General features: G+C 34.6%; 2 protein-coding genes across 5 annotated transcripts in view; one reads left to right on the top strand and one right to left on the bottom strand.

Annotated features, from left to right (window-relative positions):
- Positions 1 to 5906, top strand: part of LOC144970960 (uncharacterized) — a 36348-nt gene extending 30442 nt beyond the window's left edge. For all 4 annotated transcript variants that reach the window (XM_078911176.1, XM_078911174.1, XM_078911177.1 and 1 more), the window contains exon 2: positions 959 to 5906. In XM_078911176.1, the coding sequence (XP_078767302.1) occupies positions 977 to 1867 (891 nt within the window). In that variant the 5' untranslated portion in view covers positions 959 to 976 and the 3' untranslated portion in view covers positions 1868 to 5906. The remainder of the gene's footprint in view (positions 1 to 958) is intronic.
- The window catches only part of LOC144970959 (gamma-aminobutyric acid receptor alpha-like), an 89182-nt gene that overhangs the window by 52000 nt on the left and 14643 nt on the right, over positions 1 to 22539 (bottom strand). The window contains exons 2-4 of the mRNA XM_078911173.1: positions 21591 to 21658; positions 13712 to 13941; positions 13066 to 13148 (exon numbers count right to left, since the gene is read on the bottom strand). Coding sequence (XP_078767299.1) covers positions 13066 to 13148; positions 13712 to 13941; positions 21591 to 21658 — 381 coding nt within the window. The remainder of the gene's footprint in view (positions 1 to 13065; positions 13149 to 13711; positions 13942 to 21590; positions 21659 to 22539) is intronic.

Genomic DNA, 22539 nt, shown 5'->3' with positions numbered 1-22539 from the left:
GTAGTAGTAGTAGTAGTAATAGTAGTAGTAGTAGTAGTAGTAGTAGTAGTAGTAGTATAGTAGTAGTAGTAGTAGTAGTAGAGTAGTAGTAGTAGTAGTAGTAGTAGTAGTAGTAGTAGTAGTAGTATATAGTAGTAGTAGTAGTATATGATGTACGATTTGTAATAAAAGGAAAAGTACAATGGGTGGCCGGGGAGAGTCGAGTGGAGGAGGGGTTGGGGGGGGGGGGGAGGGTTAAATGAGGTCCAGTCTCGAGTCTCGATTTGATCTATCTTTGTAATTAACTTGAAGCTTACATTCAATTTCACATTGTTATTTATTTCTTCGAGCTTCGAGCATCAACGCTTACACTACACCCCTTGTGGGGCACTTGAGTCATGAACGGGATTGAATAGAATTGGATGGTTTGAGGTCATATCCTATTTGAACCGATTTTAATTATAATAGATGTCCCTCAATAACTTTGAGGCCTTGAGGACGACGTTTAAAGAGAGTTTCATAAATAATTCTCACTCTGTAATTATTACTCTAAAATGTAATTATTAATTATTAAAAAGATATACTATAACTGATGTAATTTTCAAAGGTGTGAGCACTGTATGCTGATTGAATAACACGGGACTCATACTATAAGATAATTGTAAAATGCATCTATCTTAATAGCTTGCCAGACATAGCAACGGGTGGTCACAGAAGAACCATCAATTATATCTCATAGAATTGCTATAAATATATTTGCCCATAATCCTGTTTAAGTTCACCCCTGTATGTTTTCCTTCTTTTCACGAATGACTGTAAATGCTCTTGTTTTTGTTTCCATAACTTTTCCGAGAACTCTACTGACAAAAACAAAAAACAAAAACAAAAACAAAACAATTGTATACATGATAAAACCATTCACATGTATATTTCATTGAATATGTTGACCTAACTTAATCCATAATTTTTCATGTTTCAGATTCTGTGAACCATCAGCATGGGCAAGGAGTTTAAGAGTTTAGATGATCTATTAATTTTTATTGGAGGAAATGATGAGTGTTTAACAACTGAAAAGGGAACAACTGTAACATTGAATCGACCAGCAATGACTAAAGGTTGCCAGCTACCATATGTGAGATACACAATATTCATGATCTTTATGGTGATTATTACATTTATAGTTTTTTTCTTGGTCAATGCTACACTTCTATCAGCATATATGACAAGATTCCAGCTAAAGCAAAATTGGTACGTTCTAGAATCTGCTCCTTGCTCTCTTCCAAAAGAGGAACTCGAGGAAATGTCCAAACTTGCTGTGGATGCAACCAATGCCTTGCGCCAACTCGGTGTGGATCCCGTGGCGTGTTATGGCACTCTTCTAGGAGCGTTAAGACTGGGGAAAGTGTTGCAGTGGGACAACAATGTTGACTTGTGTGTAGTTGGTAGAATTCCGTATGGATACTACAGAATAGAAGAAGTTTTTTCTAAGTTTGACATAACCATAAAACCGTATGATGATTGGTACGGCCATTTTTATCTACAACGAAACGGCTTTGATGCATTTGTCACCGTGTTTAGTGAGTGTACTTTTCTGGATAAACTGAAATTTAGCGCGGATAAGGACGTTATTCTGGACGAGTCCATGGATATGGAAACTAGCCTTCGCGGTGCCAAAGAGTGGCTTTGTCCAGACGGTAGGCTGCCATATCTCACCCAACTCTTTCATGGATGGAGCAAACCGATTCCATCCACATTGCTCAAGGCACCGTTTGATTCATTGCCTTTTGGAAAAAATGCATCGATCGCTATCCCAAACGGAGATGTAGCAATATTAAGATACCTTTATCCTTCATCTTGGTGGTTAGAGATTAAACCCATTGGCTGTTAAAAGATATAATAATTGGGGTGTTAGAAATAGCATCGATCATGTTATAATTTGTTAGATAATGATAACATCATACATTCCAGATTAATTATGATTTTTTTTATGTTTCATTGTCTTGTATACGTATTCTTAAATATCAACAAATGTATTGGTCTGATGGACAATGAGGATCTGAGATTTGAGGTTGTACAACTATTTGAACATTATTTTTTTTTTCAAGCAAAACTTTCATGAAGATTTAAACCAAACTATCATGTTCACAAATATGTTAATATTTCTTGGAGCCTGTAAACGAATGAAGAAAATATGAATCTGTCTTATAAGATGCAACATGAAAAAAGCTCGTAAAGGAAAATATATACAAATTATTGAACGAAAATGAATGCAACAGCTCCAAAAAATAAAGAATTTTAAAATGAACATTTTGCGTTTAAAACAACAAAAACAATTAAACAAATGAAGAAATAAGCATCACCGATGAATTTGATTCAGACAGACTTTTAAGGAGGAAGCTAGTCTCTATTGATACATTTGTTTTATGAAAACTCCGCTTCTTTATGTTCCTCTGTGTGCGTGTGTGTGTGTGTGTGTGTGTGTTTGTGTGTGTATCTGTATGTGTGTGTATATGAGAGAAAGATAGATAGATAGAGAGAGAGAGAGAGAGAGAGAAAGAGAGAGAGAGAGAGAGAGGGCGCGTTGCGCGCGCGCGCGTGTTTGTGTGTGTGTGTGTGTTTATTTCTGCTGTGTGTTATGTATCTTTTAAAGCATAATGATGGGATACTGTTATAGTATTGCATGTATAATATATACACTGACTTGTTCTTCCACCGATGATCTCGAGTGACATATCACATTACTTACTTCATAATTTGAATTTACTATACAAATGTTCATAAAATGCAAATATTTTTAATGCAAAAATAAGCAAACAGATGATGCAAATGTGTGAATAAATACCTAGAAATAATATGCAATAACGGATATTTTGAGATTTTAAATCTTAAAAAGAACCACAAGGGCACTTGTACTCGTTGAAATGGAATTAAGTTCCATATGACCAACTGAGGGTGATAACTGAAACTTTGTGAAGCGTTTCAAGCATGCGAAATTATTAGAACTGCGCAATAAAGTAACAAATGCTCATATTCATTCTTTGAATTAATTACTGATAATAAAGATCTTTTATGATATACAAAGGTCGTCAGAAAAGAATGCGAAACATAACTCAAATATTTTAAATTCTACTCGAAATTTCACTCTCTAATTTTCCTGAATAACGATTCATTTCTGGCGATATGTCACCTTGAGCTTGAGAATGTTTTAATATAGAGCACTAAACGTGCTCAAAACTCTTTACGAATGGTCCCTTGCCTAGCCAACAGCAACATTTAACATGTTGCAAAAGACGTGACGCCTGTTAAGCGATATTATATTTTTCCGACAGAGACAACGTTGTTAATGACAAAGTACTCATTTTAGGCCTGAGTACGATGAGAGTATTTGAGCAAAGAACATTTTACAAGGACTCATCTATGCGCCGCTCAAAGCGGGACTCGAACCCAGGACCTTCCAAGCGGAAGGCAAGTGTCATACCATAAAACCAAAATAGCCGCCTGTTAGTGAATAACCAGCTTAAGTCAACGAGGATGTGAATTGCAAAACCTGCTATGCCACATAACTGTCAAAAAATAAGTTAACACTCTCTATTCTATTCTATTCTATTGGACTCCGTAGAAACACCAGATAAAATTCGAACTTTCAAAACACTCGGGGTTTTGTTCTATGTTAACACTCTAATCAATCTATTGGACTCCGTAGAAGCAAAAAAATAATAATTAATTACCTATATTTTGCGGTTTTAATCATTCTGTATGTCATTATAGATTTTAAAAAAACATTTTTGGTGAAAAATATACATTATCTGCGTTGATACCCGTTTTGCGACCTAATTTTAAAAAACGATAAAAATCTTGTGGCAAACGTTCCACAAAAAAACTAATGAAGGAATGACCTCCATATTCTTCCCTCTTATCAACATTGTAGTATAGTGTGTCACCAAAGGAAGATTTTACAGCTTTAGCTTATGGAATTTTTATTAGAACATTACAAAGTTGAGATCAAAATGTTATGACAAAATTTCTGTTAAAATTGATAATTTGGATTATAATCCAAAGTACACACACTTATAAAAAAAATCGCTATGGTGACATAATACATTATCTCTGTGATAACTGGAAATTTTCAGACAATTTCATTGAATAGATTCTGAGAAACGTTGACACAGTATCCAAAACCCTTAGGAAAATGACAGATTGAGAAAATAGCAAAATAGCTTTCCATTTTTCACACTTTTCTTACTACCTGTACCATTTTCGACTTTGTTTTTCGTGCCTTTACAATTTATTTTAAGAAGTTGGACTTAATTGATATTATTATATAAGATAATACAATATCATTTTCCACCAAAATCGCAAAATCAATATTTTGAAGGATCTTCCTCATAGTTAGACCCAAACCGCGCCTTAACAGAGTTGTTCTCTCTGGCAGAAAAAAATGATTATCGTCTAACAGGCGTCATGTCATAACGTCCTTATATGTTGCTGTTGGCTAGGGACCCCTTGTAAAGCGTTTTGAGCACGTTTGGTGGATATTGCTCCATGTATAAATACTCAAGTTACATTGGCATTCTGCATCGAAGAGAATCACGCTTTTTGAGTCTTAATATACTTGTGGCAGCACTTGGTGAACAAGTACTGCACATTAACCTTTTGGCTACAGGATCACAGGACATCTATGTCCAAGCGAATTCATATTGTGTCTCCGAGGTGCTATGGTAACAAAAACAATGTATAGTAAAATAAAGGGAGTAAAACTAATTCTTATGAAAAGATACAAGACTAAGTAAACGACATTTCGACCTGTGGTTTTCTTCAACAAGAATAGGAAATATGCTAGAATTACATTTTCATTATGGGAAATTAGAAAAAGAGAAAAAAATTAGAATTAATAGCTATACGGTAGAAACCGCTTTAAGTCAACACTCTTAAAGTCAGCTTCTGTTAAAAGTCAACATCTCTTTTTGATCCCAATTTTCCTGTTATTTAGTAAATAGTAAATAGTAATTAGTAAATAATGAATTTATATAGCGCCTAAACATCCACGTTAATCGTGCTCTGTGGCGCTTTACATAATAAAAAATTTTTAAAAATGTTTAAAAACAATAAAATTAAAACTCACGACACTACATGATACATAATAAGCATGCATACAAAAAACAAAATCAAAGCAACATCTATTTTATGAAAAATAAGCTTCACGGAACAACTCAGTCTTCAGACATTTCCTGAAAGATGATAAATTTTCACAGGACTTTGTCCGAGGACTAAGTGCGTTCCATAGGCGTGGAGCTATGAATGAAAAGGCTTTTTCACCGAAAGTGGATTTTGAGGTGGTAACTTTTAGAAGTTGGGACTGAGATGATCTTAAATTTCGAGTGGGTTCATATTTTTTAATCAGTTCCTGCAAATATTCAGGTGCCAATCCATCCAGACATCTAAAAACATAGCACAATATTTTAAATTCTATCCTATACTTCACAGGAAGCAAGTGCAATTCCTGGAGAACTGGTGTTATATGATCTCTTTTTTTTCGTTAATCTTATAAGTTTAGCCGCTTTATTTTGAATTTTTTTGAATTTTTGAATTTTGAATTTTGAATTTTTTATATTATAATATAAGTATGTTCCCTTTATAATGGATAAAGTCACAATATTTCTAGACTAGCGGTATTGACTGTATCAGGATTCCGTTGTATTTCATGCTGTTCTACTCATTTCGTTTGGTGCTTGAGGGAAATATTAATCCTTATTGATTTGAAAAAGAATAATCCTTAATCTCCGTTATCTCAATTTTGATCTTGAAATTGAATTACAATGTGATGTTTATGTAGCAAATATTCTATCATAAACACATTTTGATATTATTCCAATGCTATTTTTAAAAAATCTTTTGATGGAAAATAAATGATTATTTATAAAATATTATATTACACCGATTCAATTTTGCCTGTATTTATTTATGTTTATTTTGAAACAGTACTATTATTGTACAAAAATTATATGCAGCTTTCAAACCAACATAAGCAAAATAACAATGTTTCATGATTAATTTGATAACTCTGCCGTCCTCTGGAAAACCCCATATGTGACCCTACGCCTCGAAGCGGTATTAAGTCGGGATTTGGAAAACGAAGAAAACCGGTTTTAAAGTGGAAATGGTCAAAATTATCAAATTTCAATTTTTGTTTATTTCAGAAACTACAACCATTGTTCCACATGAAAACATAATAATTCAACATAAATATTGACGATAAGTTATATAAAGTTCAAGTTTAAAAATACAACTATCAGTGAAACATTCAAAACATGAGTTGACTTTCCAAGGCTTAGAAAGACTGAGTTTTTTCCTCAGCCCAATAGCGTGTAAGATATCACAGCAAAGGGCGTGTCTTTATCTATCTCAGAGAAAGCATGACTGTTTCCACAATTTCGTGGTTCAACCAAAAATGAACTTTTAAAACTGTAAACAAGTCAAGGTTTTTCCCTGATAACCTTACAAATGAATGATTCTGATTGGTCAACGGTCATCACATGCGCCTATCGGCCATTAAAATGCCCGGGCGATGGGTCATGACGTCTGCATGCGTGTGTTACATATGTGTGTTTGTGCATTTTGATACACACCACGTGCTGTTATTTCTTTGTCTAGCTGCATTTGTTAATGATCGAGGTGAGGGTCCTTGTCCCTATTTCTTTATTCATGAAATTATAGGACATGCTAAGACATTAATAGAACACCAGTTGCCTAATCTTACACTTACAGAGATTGTTGTAGGATAAACATTTAATTTTAGGCACAAAAGCAGAATAGTAAATAGAGCCTTCAACAATTAATGAACTGCCGATGAAAATACGTGTAGGGTGGTAAAGGTAGGGGGGGATTACACACCCGGGGTAATTCCACACCCACATTCATTATATCTTCTTCTTCGTAGAAAGAATGCAAAAAGACCCAAGGGATATTGTTCAAAGTTTTAACTGCCTTTGATTTCTATTTCCTGTTTGAACACAAGAACCAGCCACTTTTACTACCGTTGAATTCTGACAATTTTTCAAGCTTTTACAAGCCCATTGAAGGTAAGTGCAACATTCATTGTTTTCAAATATTGCAAAATTTTGTTTAATTTTCTTCAACTTTGAAGCAAAAGCTAGAAATGCTTAATCATTCATCGGAAATGTAAAATTTACCCCCAAACCTGTTCTAGATGCCTTAAGTGCCTATTTTAGATTTATAAATGTCAGGGAAATTCCACACCCTACAGATTTTGAAATTCTTGTGACTTTTTTATGTGAAAATATTTAATCAAAATCCCATGTCAATGGTTTTATTTTACAAAGAGTGGCCCCAGCTAAATACCACACCCTATAGGTTTCGAATTTCTAATGTCTTTTTTATGTGATAATATTTAATTAAAATCCTATGTAAATGGTTTTATTTTACAAATAATGACCCCAGCTATCATGTCAAGTAAATAGTTATATCCTTATCCAATTTCTGTTTTTCTTTTCTTTTTTTTTTTTTTTTTGGGGGGGGGGGGGGTATTGGAGCAATTCCACCCCAAGCGGGTGTGGAATTGTCCAAACATAGTTTACTCTTAGAAAATCAAATCACCCAAAATTCTTGGAAGTGTGTAGCCTATTAATCCTGTTTGAATAATAAGCCGTATTGTGGGCTTACATTATGTTACTTATCGATGCTCATGCTTTAGAGCTGGATCTAGAAGGGATTTCTGTTCATGTTTTTTCTCCTTTTTCAGCATCTTCTTACAATTCTTTATTTTGCTCAGAGAAATTAGCTCAACTTAACAATTTTGTAGATGTGATTTTCTGGACGCATAGTTTTGACCACAGAAAATGGTGAACACGTTGAAAATCGAGTTCTGGTTTGTGTTAAACAGAACTTGAATTATTTTTCTTTATTGCCTCTAACATTATGTGCTTTGTTGTGCTGTCTGCTTCTTCGTAAACTATTTTCTTATTGGTTCCAAACTTATGGGACACCCTGTATTTATACAGCATCTGTTATCATATTATCAAAAATGACTGGAACTAACGTACCAAATACCGGTGCCTTGTATGCACGGTCTTCTACGATGGATGGTATTGTTGTATGTTGATCCAGGGACATAACTCAAAGTAATGGATCTAATAGTCACGGTAAAACTCGTCCGAGTTATTTCCCTTCTCTCAACATTTGATTAACACATAAATATTATTTAAAAAACGGCATGGAACAAGTTAAAATGTGTAAAAACAAAAGTTTTTAAAAGAAATATAATTTTAAGATTTTGTTTTTAACATGTTGGAGAAGGCGTGTGTGGCACTGTGCTCTATCGATATGTGGCATAAAAGTTGTCTCGTCCAAACTGACAAGGTAATATTTCATTGAGTGGTTTAAGGATACCAAGCCTTCACTGTTCTTGGAAAAGCAAAACAAAAGTGATCTTTCAATATTGAAACAATTTCCACTTTATGAGCGCGTGATTGTATAGATATGCTGTCTTGATAGAAACCGTTATTTCACTTAAATGATTGACTGTGGTGAAAACTACTTTTTTTTCTACTTTTTTATAAGTAAAGAAAATCACTTTCCGAATATCAAAAATACAAAACGGGCCCTGCAATTCCAAGGTTTACACTGTCTAACCCAAATCAAAACAATTCAATAGACGAAGTTGTTTCAATATAATGTAAGAGGGTAAATTCCCTCCTAGAAATTTTAAAAGGGAACGTCAGGCGACCCAACCATCAAGGAAACAGCTAGAAATGATATGATACTGATGTCGGGGTTTTTTCTTTTTTTTTTGGGGGGGGGGGGGGTGTTGTCATTTATAAAATAAATTCCCTTTATTCTCATAGGAAAAATTTGTCTTTTGTGTCTATTTAATGGGAATATTGGAGTAATCTAGGCGTCAGCCGCAGTGCATCACCGCAAACTGAGCTAGGGTGAGGTGACTTGCTCAAGACCACACAGCGCAGGGGTATTCGAACTTATAGTAACTTTCGGGTACAAAGCAAAGGTCGTGCTGCTGAGCCTTTTATTTAACTTTGAGACACTAGACATATCATGATTGTTCTTCTTCTTCTTCTTCTTCGTTCCCGTCACGTCACATGGTCAGACCGGTCTGGTGAATGAAGCCCACAGTGGTCCTGAGGTCGTCCTCACTGCCGTACAGCTTCTTTGAGTATGGGGTTGGGTCAGGCCAGAAGTTCCTTATCAACTGGTTGTACCTTGGATTCAATTTCTTGTCTATTTTCAAAATTTTTGACAATTTTTGATAACCAGTTAACTGCCGTAACGTGAAAAAAAATAAGTTGTATTAAAAAAAATTGACCAGAAAACTCGTCCTATATCCATCGATTTAAAGGACCCTCATCTTGGCAATAACTCACAAACCTGGGATATCAATCCATCAAAATGACCACATCTTGGTGAACTCACAGGTTTGTTTGGGTTTTTTTTTCCATGAGGGTCATTTCAATCGAGCGATAATTGAAGTCTACGAGTACAAAAATTTCCTTTTGGATGAATAAAGTACATTATTATTAATTATTATTATTATTATTATTATTATTATTATTATTATTATTATTATTATTATTATTATTATTATTATTATTATTATTACTATTATTATCATTATTATTATTGTTATCATTATTATTATTATTATTATTATTATTATTATTATTATTATTATTATTATTATTATCATTCTGGGCATAATTTTACAAATCTAGGTGTTTTTTTTCAGAGTGCGGCAGTGAATGATGTGATGTGGATCTCACCAGGACACTAAAAACCAATAAAATCTGATTTGTTTTCATTTGTGAGATAACCGACTTAATCCAGCATTTTATAGGGGTGGACCAAATACCGAATGATGAATTTAATGTTGATATAATCCTAGTCATCGTAAACTTATGGCCTGACACTGACAAAAAAATGACGTCAAAAGGCAAGTCTTTGGCAACAAAAGAAAACAAATCGTGGGTTGTATTTAATAGTTCAACCAATGGGATCACTTGTTTCCTTGAGTTCTACTAACGACAACTCACTGGACGCTGCACAAACCTTTAAAATGACGTCAAACTATAAGTCCTAGAAGATTCTTGTGTCAGGCTTTAAGTTTACGATGGCTACGATATAATCAAGAGACATCCTTAACGTTTAACCTTTTAGAGATCGATTCTGAATAAAACAAAACATATGGACTCAAAACACACACACACACACACACTGAGAGAGAGAGAGAGAGAGAGAGAGAGAGAGAGAGAGAGAGAGAGAGAGAGAGGGGGGGGGATTGAGTGAATGAATTAGAACGTCCACTATCTGGTTATTCATTCGGGTTAGTCTCGTATCTGGTTATAGGTTCATTTTCATCCCCTAAACCATCCCGGCATAATATTTTTTTTGAGACGTTTGGTCACATTTGCTGAAAACATATCTTTCTTCCTTTCTCACTCTTTCTTTCTTCCTTTCTTTCTTTTTTTTTCTCTATCTATCTTTCTATCTATCTCTCACTCACTCTCTCTCTCTTCCTCACTTCTCTCTTCCTCTATTTCTGTGTGTGTGTGTGTGTGTGTGTGTGTTTGTGTGTTTGTACGAATGTATACTTTATCTTAATCTTGTGTGTATGTGTGTGTGCGTGTGTGTGTGTGTGTGTGTGTGTGTTTCAATGATGTTGGTGAGGAGTTTACGGGGGGGGGGGGGGATTGTACATACAACTAAAGTAAATACTGTTGAGATTTGGTTACATTTTCTCTCGAGAGCGGATTAATCCGATTAGAGAGTCTTCATTGTCAATAATGTGATCTCACATACGAAGACATTGTGAAACGACGACAAAACCTCTGTAGCCTAGAGCCATCAAAACAGGGACACAGGGATAGAAAGATAAAAAATATTCCAAACGGAGACGAGCGAGAGAAATTTTTTTATAGAAATGGGTAAAAAACTGAAAAAAAAAAGTGAAAAAATCGACACGTATTTATTCTCAGGCCTGATTCCCTTCCCCAAATCGTTGTAGGTTAATTAATTGTTGTAATGCATACGTAATAGAAATTATACTCTCAAACCAACGCAAAATAATTTTCAAATATCGATAAATCAATTTAAGAATACACACAAATTATCAACGGCAAAACACAAAAAGACAACGAACAAAACAAAAACATAAGAAGTTAAGAGGTCATCTCTTGGTAAAAATAATATTCTGGTCAAAATAAAAAGACAACATATTAATAACAACGATAAAATGGAATGGACCCTTCGAAGATAGAAGAAGTGGACGTTTTGTAATTATTTTAGTACAGTCGGATAAGTCACGAGGGCCCAGGTTTGAGAGTTTTTGCCGAGATGAGGGTCATTTAAATCGATCGATATTTGTTGAAAGACGAGTTTTCTGGCCATGTCTTCAAAAAAACATGTTTCTCCAGAGAACGGCAGCTAACTGGTGAAATGACTATAGGGTTGTTTTAATGCGAAAAACAAAAGTTTTATCAAACTTATCACATTTTAAAATTTATTATTATTATTTCTGTTTGTTTAACTTCCATTTTAAGCATCTGGTTCATTTGATATAAAACACCACATTGATCAGGTTGGTCACTCATATATAGATAATGTGCCCTTGGCCAAGAGGCTCACAACATTGCCATCCGGAAATATAACGGACAACACACAAGACTATGTGTAACCTTAAACGTTTATAGTCTGGTTAATACAGTTTAGTGAGAATTACTCATAAATATGGATGGCAAAAAAACTATAACAAGGACCTTCGTGACGTCAACTTCATTCTATCTATAGTCCTTCAGAGCCATAAAGCCCATGGAGCCGAGTTTATCCCTGTAGCGAAAGTGTGCAACGGAAAATAGCAATTGCTCACTACCCTTTTTGCAGGACGCTAGGGCGGTCGGAAAAAAATCTCGCCTGCACCCGGGATCGATCTTTGTCCTGTTGCTTGTGAAGCGCTCTACCGAATTATCGGCACCCCCACAAATTCTAAGATTCGAGGATAAATCCAAAAAAAAAAAATATACCCAATAAAACACATATCCAACATTACATATAATATCTATATAATGAAGCGAGAATATCCGTTGTAAATAGAGGGGGTTTTTTTTTGATGATTTTTTTCCAGTGGATGGCTGATTAATTCTGGCATCCGGAAATTATGTTTTGAACTTATGGAAAAGCGGTAAGAGAACCTGGGAATAAATGTTGCCCCGTCATGCTGTCAAAAATAATTACAAATGTATTAATATTTCGTTCTAATGTATTTCAAACATTGGCAAAAAATAACATCTTGTTCTTCCCATTTATGAAAACATTATGGATGAAAGATAATATAACAGGTTTCGACAAGTGCTCGGCGGAAAAAAATAAACAATAGAATTTATCATCCAATCTTCTTGAGATCCCATGCATATTCATTTTATCTCCATGTTGAACAAACGATATGAGCCCCAAAACATACGCACTATAAATTGTCATTGTAATAGTTATTGAAGTGTGGGATGGTGGGGAGGAGGAGTAAGAGAAGGAAAAAGTGAGGGAGGGAGGGAGGGAGGAGGAGGAGGAGGAAGAAGAAGAAGAAGAAGAAGAAGAAGAAGAAGAAGAAGAAGAAGAAGAAGAAGAAGAAGAAGAAGAAGAAGAAGAAGAAGAAGAAGAAGAAGAAGAAGAAGAAGACGAAGAAGAAGAAGAAGAAGGGTAGGAGGAGGAGAAAGAGGAGGAGGAGGAGGAGAAGGAGGAGGAGGAACGGGAGAAAAACGAAGAAGAATAGGAAGAATAAGAAAAGGGGGAGAGGAAGAGGAGGAGGCGTTGGTGTTGGCGGTGGAGGAGGAGGAGGAGGTGAAGGGGAGGGAGAAATAGTGCGGAGATGAGGAGAAATAGGTTACGAGTAGAAATGAAGAGGTGAGAGAAATGGAGGAAGAATAAGAAGAAAAGGAGAACAACGACGACGTCGACTACAACAAATGTAAGAGAAGAAGGTATAGAAAGAAATAATAAGTAAAGTAAAGGTTTTGCCTCATCACGTGATTTGTAGATAATAAGGTAAAATAGAAATGTACAACTTACAGCTTCTAACCTGTAGCGGGCATTCTTGTGTATCCATAGGGAATTTCTCAAGATGCATTGGACATGTCGCTTTGATCGTCAATCTGTGGAAATGTAATATGCTATAGTTAGATCTCTTTCTAGGAATTCGTTAAATTAATTACAGTTTTCAAATTTGCCATCGTTTAGGCTGATGAATTATTGAACACTCTTTCCAAGATAATTGTTTTAGGTTATTTTAGCATTTTTTTAAAAATACAACATTGAAATAAAATATCCCTCCATTCATTCCACAAGAAACCTTTTCTTTAGGATCCATCTCGAAAATGATTGAGGTATATCTCACGCCTGCCCATTGCAGTGCTTCAAAGAGGACATCAATGATTAACCAAGTAACTATTGTAGTCTGGAAAAACATGAATTAAAAATTTGGCCAGAAAACTTGTCACTCAAATATCGATCGATTTAAATGACCCTCTTCTTGGCAAAAACTTTAAAACCTGGACTTCGCTTATTTTTAAATAAATGTTTTCCAGAGTACGGCAGTTAGCTGGTTAAAATCAAAGACCGCATTGCTATAACTTTATTCTAAAACAAATCGTCTGAATGTGATAACATTGGGGAACATAGATAATTTAAAGATTGTGGTTTTCGTACTTATAAATACCTTTGAGAGTACAAAATGGTGCCGTCTTCACCTAGCCTAAAGAACATGTTAGGGGTGGTAATCGTGTGTCTGTAAGCGTGTCCTCCGTTACCGAATATCGTATCAGGCTTCCATATTCGGTCCAGCATTTTAACGTTGAGGATAAGTTTATTGACACGTTCAACACTGGAATTGAAGGATAGGCGGCGATCAGCCCACACTTGACGAAAATAACAGTCCATAGAGTATATCTAAGGAATGTGAAAAACATGGGCTTAAATAATATTTCATGTTTTGTTGCATCCTTGAAAATTGAAGCGTTTGTGGTAGATAAATTTGATTTGATCCTAAACATAGCACCATTTGGACATGTATACACAAAATACACAGTATGAGGCTAGCCACTGGGTGGCATACTTATATTATAGGGTGGTGCCCGAATTAGAGGAAAATTACTTAAAGCATACTATAAATACAAAATAAAAAAATAGAAAAGAATTATTCAAATAAGTTAGAAGCGGTATATACCATTTATCAGTTTTATTATTATATTTTTTAATACTGTAATCCATTTTTAAAAGATTGGTGCGGTACCAGGCACCAAGTCAACTAATATGGTCACGCCCCTGAATCTATCCTTTCCGTACAACTTTAAGATGTCGACTCAGTAGTTCAAGAAAGAACACGTCAATGGGCAAACGGACGCCCCAATTAGCCAAGGTCGACGTGCGCATGCTTGCAGGTCTGATAAACAATTAATATATTAATTAACCCTTTAGATAACTTAACATTACTGTTGTTATTATTATTGTTGTTGTTGTTATTATTATTATTATTATTATTATTATTATTATTATTATTATTATTATTATTATTTTTATTATTATTATTATTATTATTGTTTGTTTTGCTTCATTTACGATTTTACTTACTTGATTTGTTGATTGGAAATATAATATTCTTGTATGAGTTATATAGGCAATTGCCTAAAAATGAACCTTTGAATTGAATTGAATTGATAACCCGTTTTATTATGGGGTCGTTGTTGTAATGGAAATACTCTCAAACCAACTCAAAATGGTGTCCATCCACTTCAAGCCAATAATTGCGTTCTGTAATCAGACCTGCAAGCGTGTACATATAGATATAGGTCATGGCCAAAGGAAAATAGATAATCCACCAATCTGATGCCAACTGTAACCAAATGAGGACACGGGGGGGGGGGGGGGGGTAATAATCTTGCCCAAAAAAAAAAAAATGAAATTGCCAGAAGTGAGGCTAAAACACAGGACCCTCTGGATCATAGTGCAATGTTTAAACCACTCGGACACTTCACCTTCCATTCTATTTATGATTTCTATGAAACTATGTTTTGGCTATTCATTAAAACACATTAACCTACTCAAAAGAAATTATTTTCCATAGATTAAATTTTCATCATCAATATCTCCCTAACATATAACAGTTTTGAGATATTGTGAGTTGAAAATGTCATCATTATAGAAGGAAGGACATAGACGTCACTAGCTCTTTAATATTGTTTTTTTTTTTTTTTTTTTTTTGCCAGTCATTTTTATGAGTGGTTCTCACTAAATTCTATCAATCAGACTATACACGTTCAAGGTTACACATACGTTTTGTGTGTTGATTCGTTAAATCCGGCTGGATGCTGTGAGTTTTTATTGGCTAAACGCACAACATTAATATTAGCAAATGAGGTGTACAAAAGAATGGTCATTTACATTTCAAATCAAAAAGTGGCGTCTATTTGTTCCAGAAAATGGCCCAGTTTACATATAAAAATGACATAAAACGGGGCATTTCCTTTGAGAAATATTCCCACATTCATGATTGTCCTTGCAGTTATTATACTTTGATATAACCAATAGAAAAAGATGTTTTGTGAGCAATCTATGCATACGTAGCGCTAGTTAAATATCTCTTACAAAGAACTAAAATGCCCTTTTATTTATTTCCATCCTTTTGCATTTAACAAGTTAACTGCGGTACTCTAAAAAGACACGTATTTAAAAATTTGGCCAGAAAACTCATCCTTCAAATATTGATCAAATTAAATGACCCTCATCTTGGCAAAAACTCTCAATCCTGGGACTTCACCAAGTCTTTTGCAAGATGAGGGTCATTTAAATCGATCAATATTTGAAGAACGAGTTTTCTGGACAAATTTTTAAAATACACGTCTTTCCAGTGTACAGCAGTTAACTGGTTAAATGGCTAAAAGAAAATGAATGATATACCCTTTATTCATTCTCTATGAGGAGTTTGTCTTTAGAGTATATTCCAAAGGAAACAGGAATACCCAATGCGTGAGAAAAATGAACCAGGGAGGTGACATACTCGAGGCCACACTGCACAGAGGGGTATCGAACTCAATAATTTTTGGGTAAGGTGCAAAGACAATACTATACTGATGTGCACTTATCCGAATTCGCTTATCCTCATACGATTATCTGGGAAATTCGAACAAATAGATAAATATACATCTTTCTATTATTTTTTTATTTGGTCACGTATATTCATCACCAAATGTTCTCCCAACTTTCGACAGAACTCATTTAATCTAACGAGCAGTCAGAAAAGGGAATGCATCTGGTTTTAATACCAAAAAAATCGGGAACAACATAAATAGATCGTCTATTATGCTTTCATCAATGATGTTGATAGAAAACACCATGCCTTGATATACGTATGAACAATGAGATGTTTTTTCTTTATAATTATGATGACTATGAACAGTAAGTATATAATAAAAAGTTATTCTTAATACACTAGCTTGACCTTTGTCTGCATTTGCGATATTGAGCATTTTTCACATTTACGAGATTGTGAATTATTCAAATTTACGATATTGTGTATTATTTACATTTCCGATCTTGTGTATTATTCACATTTACGACATTCTGCATTACTCACATTCACGATATTATATACTATTCATATTTACGACATTCTGCATTACTCACATTCACGATATTATATACTATTCATATTTACGACATTGCGCATTATTCACATTTACGATATTGTGTATTATTAACGTTTACGATATATATTATCCATGAATCAATTCGAGCTTTTCTTGTTTTTGTTTAACTATTATTTAGTTATATCTGTATAATATATGACAGGGTATTTAAAGGTATTTTGGCCTATAAAACCCTTCATGATTAATATCATAATGTCATGTCTATTATCTGTTTTAATTATTTGATGGTTCTCATAATGCGTATGATAACTGTTTTTGCGTGGTACCGAATTACATTCTCAAATCGCGATTGACTTTTACTATCTTATTTTGTTTCCTTAAATATGAATTACCTGTATTTTATATGTTTCCCAATTAGTCAAGCGAGTGGTTTTCTATTTGGATTATAATTGATTCTACCTATTTTGATTTGTTAATTGGAAATTCTAAGTTAATGCATGATTTGTATTGGCAGTTGCCTAAAATCAGAGTTTTTATATAGCGCAATATCCACTCGAAGTCTCAAAGCGCTTTACAGGGGGTCCCAGGCCAACAGCAACACTTAACATGTAAGACGAGATATGACGCCTGTTAGACGATGTTACTTTTTTTTCGGACAAAATAACGCTGTTAACGGCCTGGTACTTATTTTACACATTAGTACGGTGAGAAAGTGTGAGTGAAGGGCCTTTTCCAAGGACTCAACTATGCGTCGAGCGAGGCTCGAACTCAAGACCTTCCGATCCGGAAGTGAGTGTCATTTCACTAGACTGCATCGCTGCCTAAATGTAAAGCATTGAATTGAATTGAATTGCTATACGCTTGTCCTTGTTGTATATGGGTGAAAAAAAATAAAGTTCCAATCATCACAGCATTCAGCTTGTCAAAAGATTTGTGGAGACATCAGACGTTTGTCTCGTTTTCGTCCTTTTCGTGGTGGCCATTTAATTGGGTTTTATTATTTTTTATTTATGATACTACTTCTTGGATACTTTTCGTATACAAATCCGTTTCAAAATTTTCATTACTATAAATTATTAATCAATTAATTAATTAATGGCGTGCGTTGCATAAAACACTTGATTAAATGTTATAATCTTGATGCGTTATTCACTAATGATTAATCAGTTGGCATATAGATGAAAAAAAAAAGATATTTCCTTGGATCTAAGCTTGACACTCTATTTACGAAACAAATGTCTTCTTCCAAATCTTTAGGGAACGTGGGACGCAAACCAAACATTTGAATCAAACTTTTAAAAAGCTCAATTAACCATTCGTCCTACCAGTGGTGTATTCCTTTACTGAGGCAAAGCGAGACAAAAATGCTAGCTTAGCTGGCGCTTCGCGTTACCAAAGTAGAATACTTGCTGGCCGATGCGGTGCGGGAGCGCTTACTGCTTAGCCCCACTTTTTGGCGAGCAAGCACTGCGAAGATATCCCGGCTGGTGAGCGACTGTGCAACTCGCTTTCCTCACGGAAGGAACACGTCCCTTGACAAAGCTATAACACATAATCATTAATTCTGGATTCATTTCCGGGTGACCAAGTTTACATTAGGGGCCTACCCATTGAGAATAAGATGAAACCATATGACCTATGGAGTTCTAACGCAAATCTGACGTAAAAATGTAACGAACGAGATTGTCTTTCAAAGCCCAAAACTTGTACTTCCGCTTTTACAATGTTGCTGATTGATTATTTTCAATTTGACCAATTAATATTAGGTCTTTTTGTTCTCTTGTTATTTTTATTATTATTATTATTATTATTATTATTATTATTATTATTATTATTATTATTATTATTATTATTATTATTATTATTATTATTATAATATCATTATTATTATTATTATTATTATTATTATTTTTTTTTTTTTTTTTTTTTATTATTATTATTTTGGTAGTATTCTTTATTTTATCAAATTTTTTCTTTGACATTCTAAAATTATTGACATAAGTATTTCTTTTTCTGCTTTGTTGTCGCTTTCAGATCGATAGGTCCCTGGCAAGTAGGGCTTTCGGTATAGCTCTCTTTGGTCCCTGGTCAGAATGCAAAGTTGAATCTTTTGAAAAGGCGACTCACAATCTCTCGTCGTGCTCAGGTGTAGTATATGAGTGATTTACATATCTATTCTTTTAAAGAAAAAAAAGTGTTAGGGTTTGGCATTGATCAGTATAGCCCTAGCCCGTGTTAAAGATTTGCCAACGAGCATGGAATTACTGGTAAATATAACAATTTTAAAATTACGTTTATAGATTGATATACGAGTAACTTGCAAACCTTATTTATTTTTAAGTAAGGCTATTTCTATCACCCCTTGAATCAGTGATTATTTATAAAATCTGACAATCAGTCATTTGATGTTGAGAATCGTCACATTGCCGCCCTGTTGCCAGATTCATTTGCGCGCACCTACAGATTTTATTACCTGACCGATTTTGATCGTTGATGGCTCAAAAGATTCGTCTCGATCTATGTTAATTTCCACAATACAAAAGTATAATAATTAAAATAGATGAATGCCTTTTCGTTATAGCCTTTATTTCCCAGAAAATATTACGGGTTCTCCACTAGTTTGTTAAAATAATTCATTTTTCAAGAAAATGTGCCTTATCGTGTTTATGAATGGGCCACAGAATTCAAGCTTAGATATGCTTTTTTTTTTCATCTGGTTCACCCCGGCGCATTACCGTTTTGATACGATAGGTTACTTAATATAATCGATAAGACTATCTCATAATTGAAGTGTTTTAGCAACAACAAAAATGAGCGATTTTATTGTTAGAGAGTCTTTTGGTTGTGAGGAGGTGGAGGGGTGGTGGTGACATAGCTTAAGAACTCAAATATACGTCACTCATAGCGAGTTTCGAACCCCGAACCTTCGAAGGCGAGTGTCATACCACTAGACTACATCGCCGTACAAAATCCCTAATAGATTCTAAAATGCCAACTTCATTTACAAACTGATTTAATACAAGTGACCAAACGTTAGAATTCTATAGCAGTATGAATAAAAAGAAATTGATAGGGAAAAAACAATGCAGCCCCGATGACTTATTAAATTAGTCTATCAAATTACAGCGAGTGAACCAAATATCCCTACAAAATTAATCCAATAAAAACATCGGCTTAACGAACAGACCACCAGTATCTTCCGGTCCAGCACGGCTAATTATAGATCTGCCCGCTTGCGTTATTTGCCCTTCTATTCAGTTATTTATCATTACTGACGTTTGTTACGACCAAGCTATCTTCTCTTGCGACACTAATTCGACGTCGATTTCACGGATAACGGGGATGATTTGTACCCAGCTCTTGTTCGCTTAACGATTTTTTAAAAAATTAAAATTAGATCAATATTTTTTTTTTAGACTTTGTGAAGTCCCAGGTTTGAAAGTTTTTTTTTACCCAAGATGAGGGTTGGTTTATGTTAATCGATATTTGAAGGACTAGTTTTCTGGCCAAATGTTTAGATGCAATTTTTTCCAGAGTAGTGCAGTTATCTGATTATCGACCCTTTTGAACTAATTTTGGCTTTTTGTGGCCCACATGTCAAACTGTCAGAATGGACGGAATGAAGAAAATGAGATTTAGAGCAAAAACGATTTGAAAAAGTGTGCATGAAATAGTGCCAGACAAAGCAATAAAGAAAAATACAAGAAATAATTAAAAAAGATCCCAAAATATCAGTTTGCCTCGAATGGGGAAGACAAGGCTGGCTGAAAAATCTTTGGATGTTTGGGTTTTTTTTTCGTGTAATTTTCTTTCTTGTTTTGTCTGGCGCTGTTTCATACACACTTTTTCAGATCCTCATCTTACACTTCCAATGATTCATGTTCCCTTAAATATCTCTTTGATAAGCCAGAATACTCAACATTATCGAAGTTATTTGCGAATGTGAGTTAGACAGGAGCCTTTTTCAATGACTCAAGTATGCGCCGCTCAGAGTGGGACCTTCGATCTAAATGCGAATGGCTTACCACTAGATCACATAGCCGCACAATCATTTTACGAGAGTCTACCTCCATTTATGCAAAGTTATTTGTTTTATCTAAAATAAATATACACGACTTCCATGAAAACATTCAACTTGAAGTAATGGTAAAAGTATCCTCTAAGCAACAACTATTTCTCTGGTGTCCGATTTCCATGTATTTATGTCCACCAATTGGCGATTGGTTGATAATTATTAAAATCAATAATAATTGATAAGATAGGGTAATATGACAAGTGATTGATAATCAATTATAATTGATTAAATTAACCATTTCCACCGTTTTCTTGAATATCAATTTGGATTTTTGATTAGTTGTTAATTAGCAAGGATTTTTTTCTTGCAAAATCAGTATTTGTAAATCACAACACATCATGTTTTTGTTAAGTGAAGGCGTGTTATCGTAAACAATATGTCTAATGAAGATAGAAAGCACCTTAAGATATATTTGTATCAAACAATCTTTAAAAAACCCAACAAACTGGAGCATTTATATATACCGCAATATGACCTAAATAGATAGGACGAGACATGACGCCTGTTAGGAAATAGTGCAATTTTATTTCGACAGAGATAACGATGTTAACGCTCATGCACTCATTTTACACATAATGATGCCGAGAGATTGTTCTCCCTCACTCCCTTCCCCCTCCCACCCTTTCTCTCTCTCTCTCTCTCTCTCTCTCTCTCTCTCTCTCTCTCTCTCTCTCTCTCTCTCTATCTCTCTCTTTCTCTCTCTCTCCATCTCTCTTCATCTCTCTCTCTCTCTCACTGTCTCTCTCTCTATCACTCTCTCTCTCTCTCTCTCTCTCTCTCTCTCTATATATATATATATATATATATATATATACATATATATATATTTCTCACACACTCTCTCACCTGTTTCCATCTATATCAATGACAATACTCACCATGTCCTTTTCTGAGATGGGACCCATGGATCGTATCTCAATGTCCGCCTTGACCACAACAGGACCACCTGCAAGAATATCAAAGAAAGATTCAAGAAACAGAACAAAAATGAACAACAAATGCTTACCTCGAGAAGTTCCGTCTTCAACTAACCCAAAAAATACCCCCCCCCCCCCACCCCCCAATAAAAAAAGAATGAAAAACAACAAACAAATAAAAACAAACACATTTTTTAAAAACCAACAAACGAGAACAATTAGACGATAATACTTCACTAATATATTATAAGGAATATTATAGATATAGACATTTTAGATAAGCCAATCGAGATGGGGGAACTACACAAAGCAATTAAGGCTCTTAAACGCGGCAAAGCTACTGGAGTGGATAATATGTTAAATGAATTTATTATTAATGCAACTTCAGAAATCAAATTACTGATTTTATCGATTTTCAATAAGATACTGGAATTGGAATATTTCCCCTTGATATGGAGTCAGGGTAGAATTGTGCCGATTTTTAAAAAGGGAGATGAAAGAGATGTGAACAATTATAGAGGGATAACAATAATGAGTTGTATAGGAAAACTGTTTACAAGAGTGATGAATGAAAGACTAAATGTATGGGTGGAGGGAGAGAATGTGTTAAACGAGGTTCAATATGGATTTAGAAAGGGAAGGAGCACAGCAGATTGCCATTTTATTCTACATGGAATTATCGAGATATTGCTATCTAAAGGGAAGAAGCTACATTGTGCGTTTATCGACTATGAAAAAGCATATGACCTTATTGACAGATCCGCATTATTTACAAAATTGATCAAATCCGGTGTGAGCTCAAAATTTGTCAAGCTATTTAGAAACATGTATTCAAAGGTTGAGCTGGCCACAGGAGGTAAAGGTCAACAACAATTTTTTAAATCAAACAGCGGATTATTACAGGGTGAAA

The sequence above is a fragment of the Berghia stephanieae genome, chromosome 4, assembly GCF_034508935.2.
Source record: "Berghia stephanieae isolate SIO BIC M18660-M18661 chromosome 4, UCSD_Bste_1.3, whole genome shotgun sequence".
Classification (NCBI taxonomy): Eukaryota; Metazoa; Mollusca; class Gastropoda; order Nudibranchia; family Aeolidiidae; genus Berghia; species Berghia stephanieae.
Note: the sequence above shows the minus strand (reverse complement) of the source record. Positions and strands in the feature narration are given on the sequence as shown.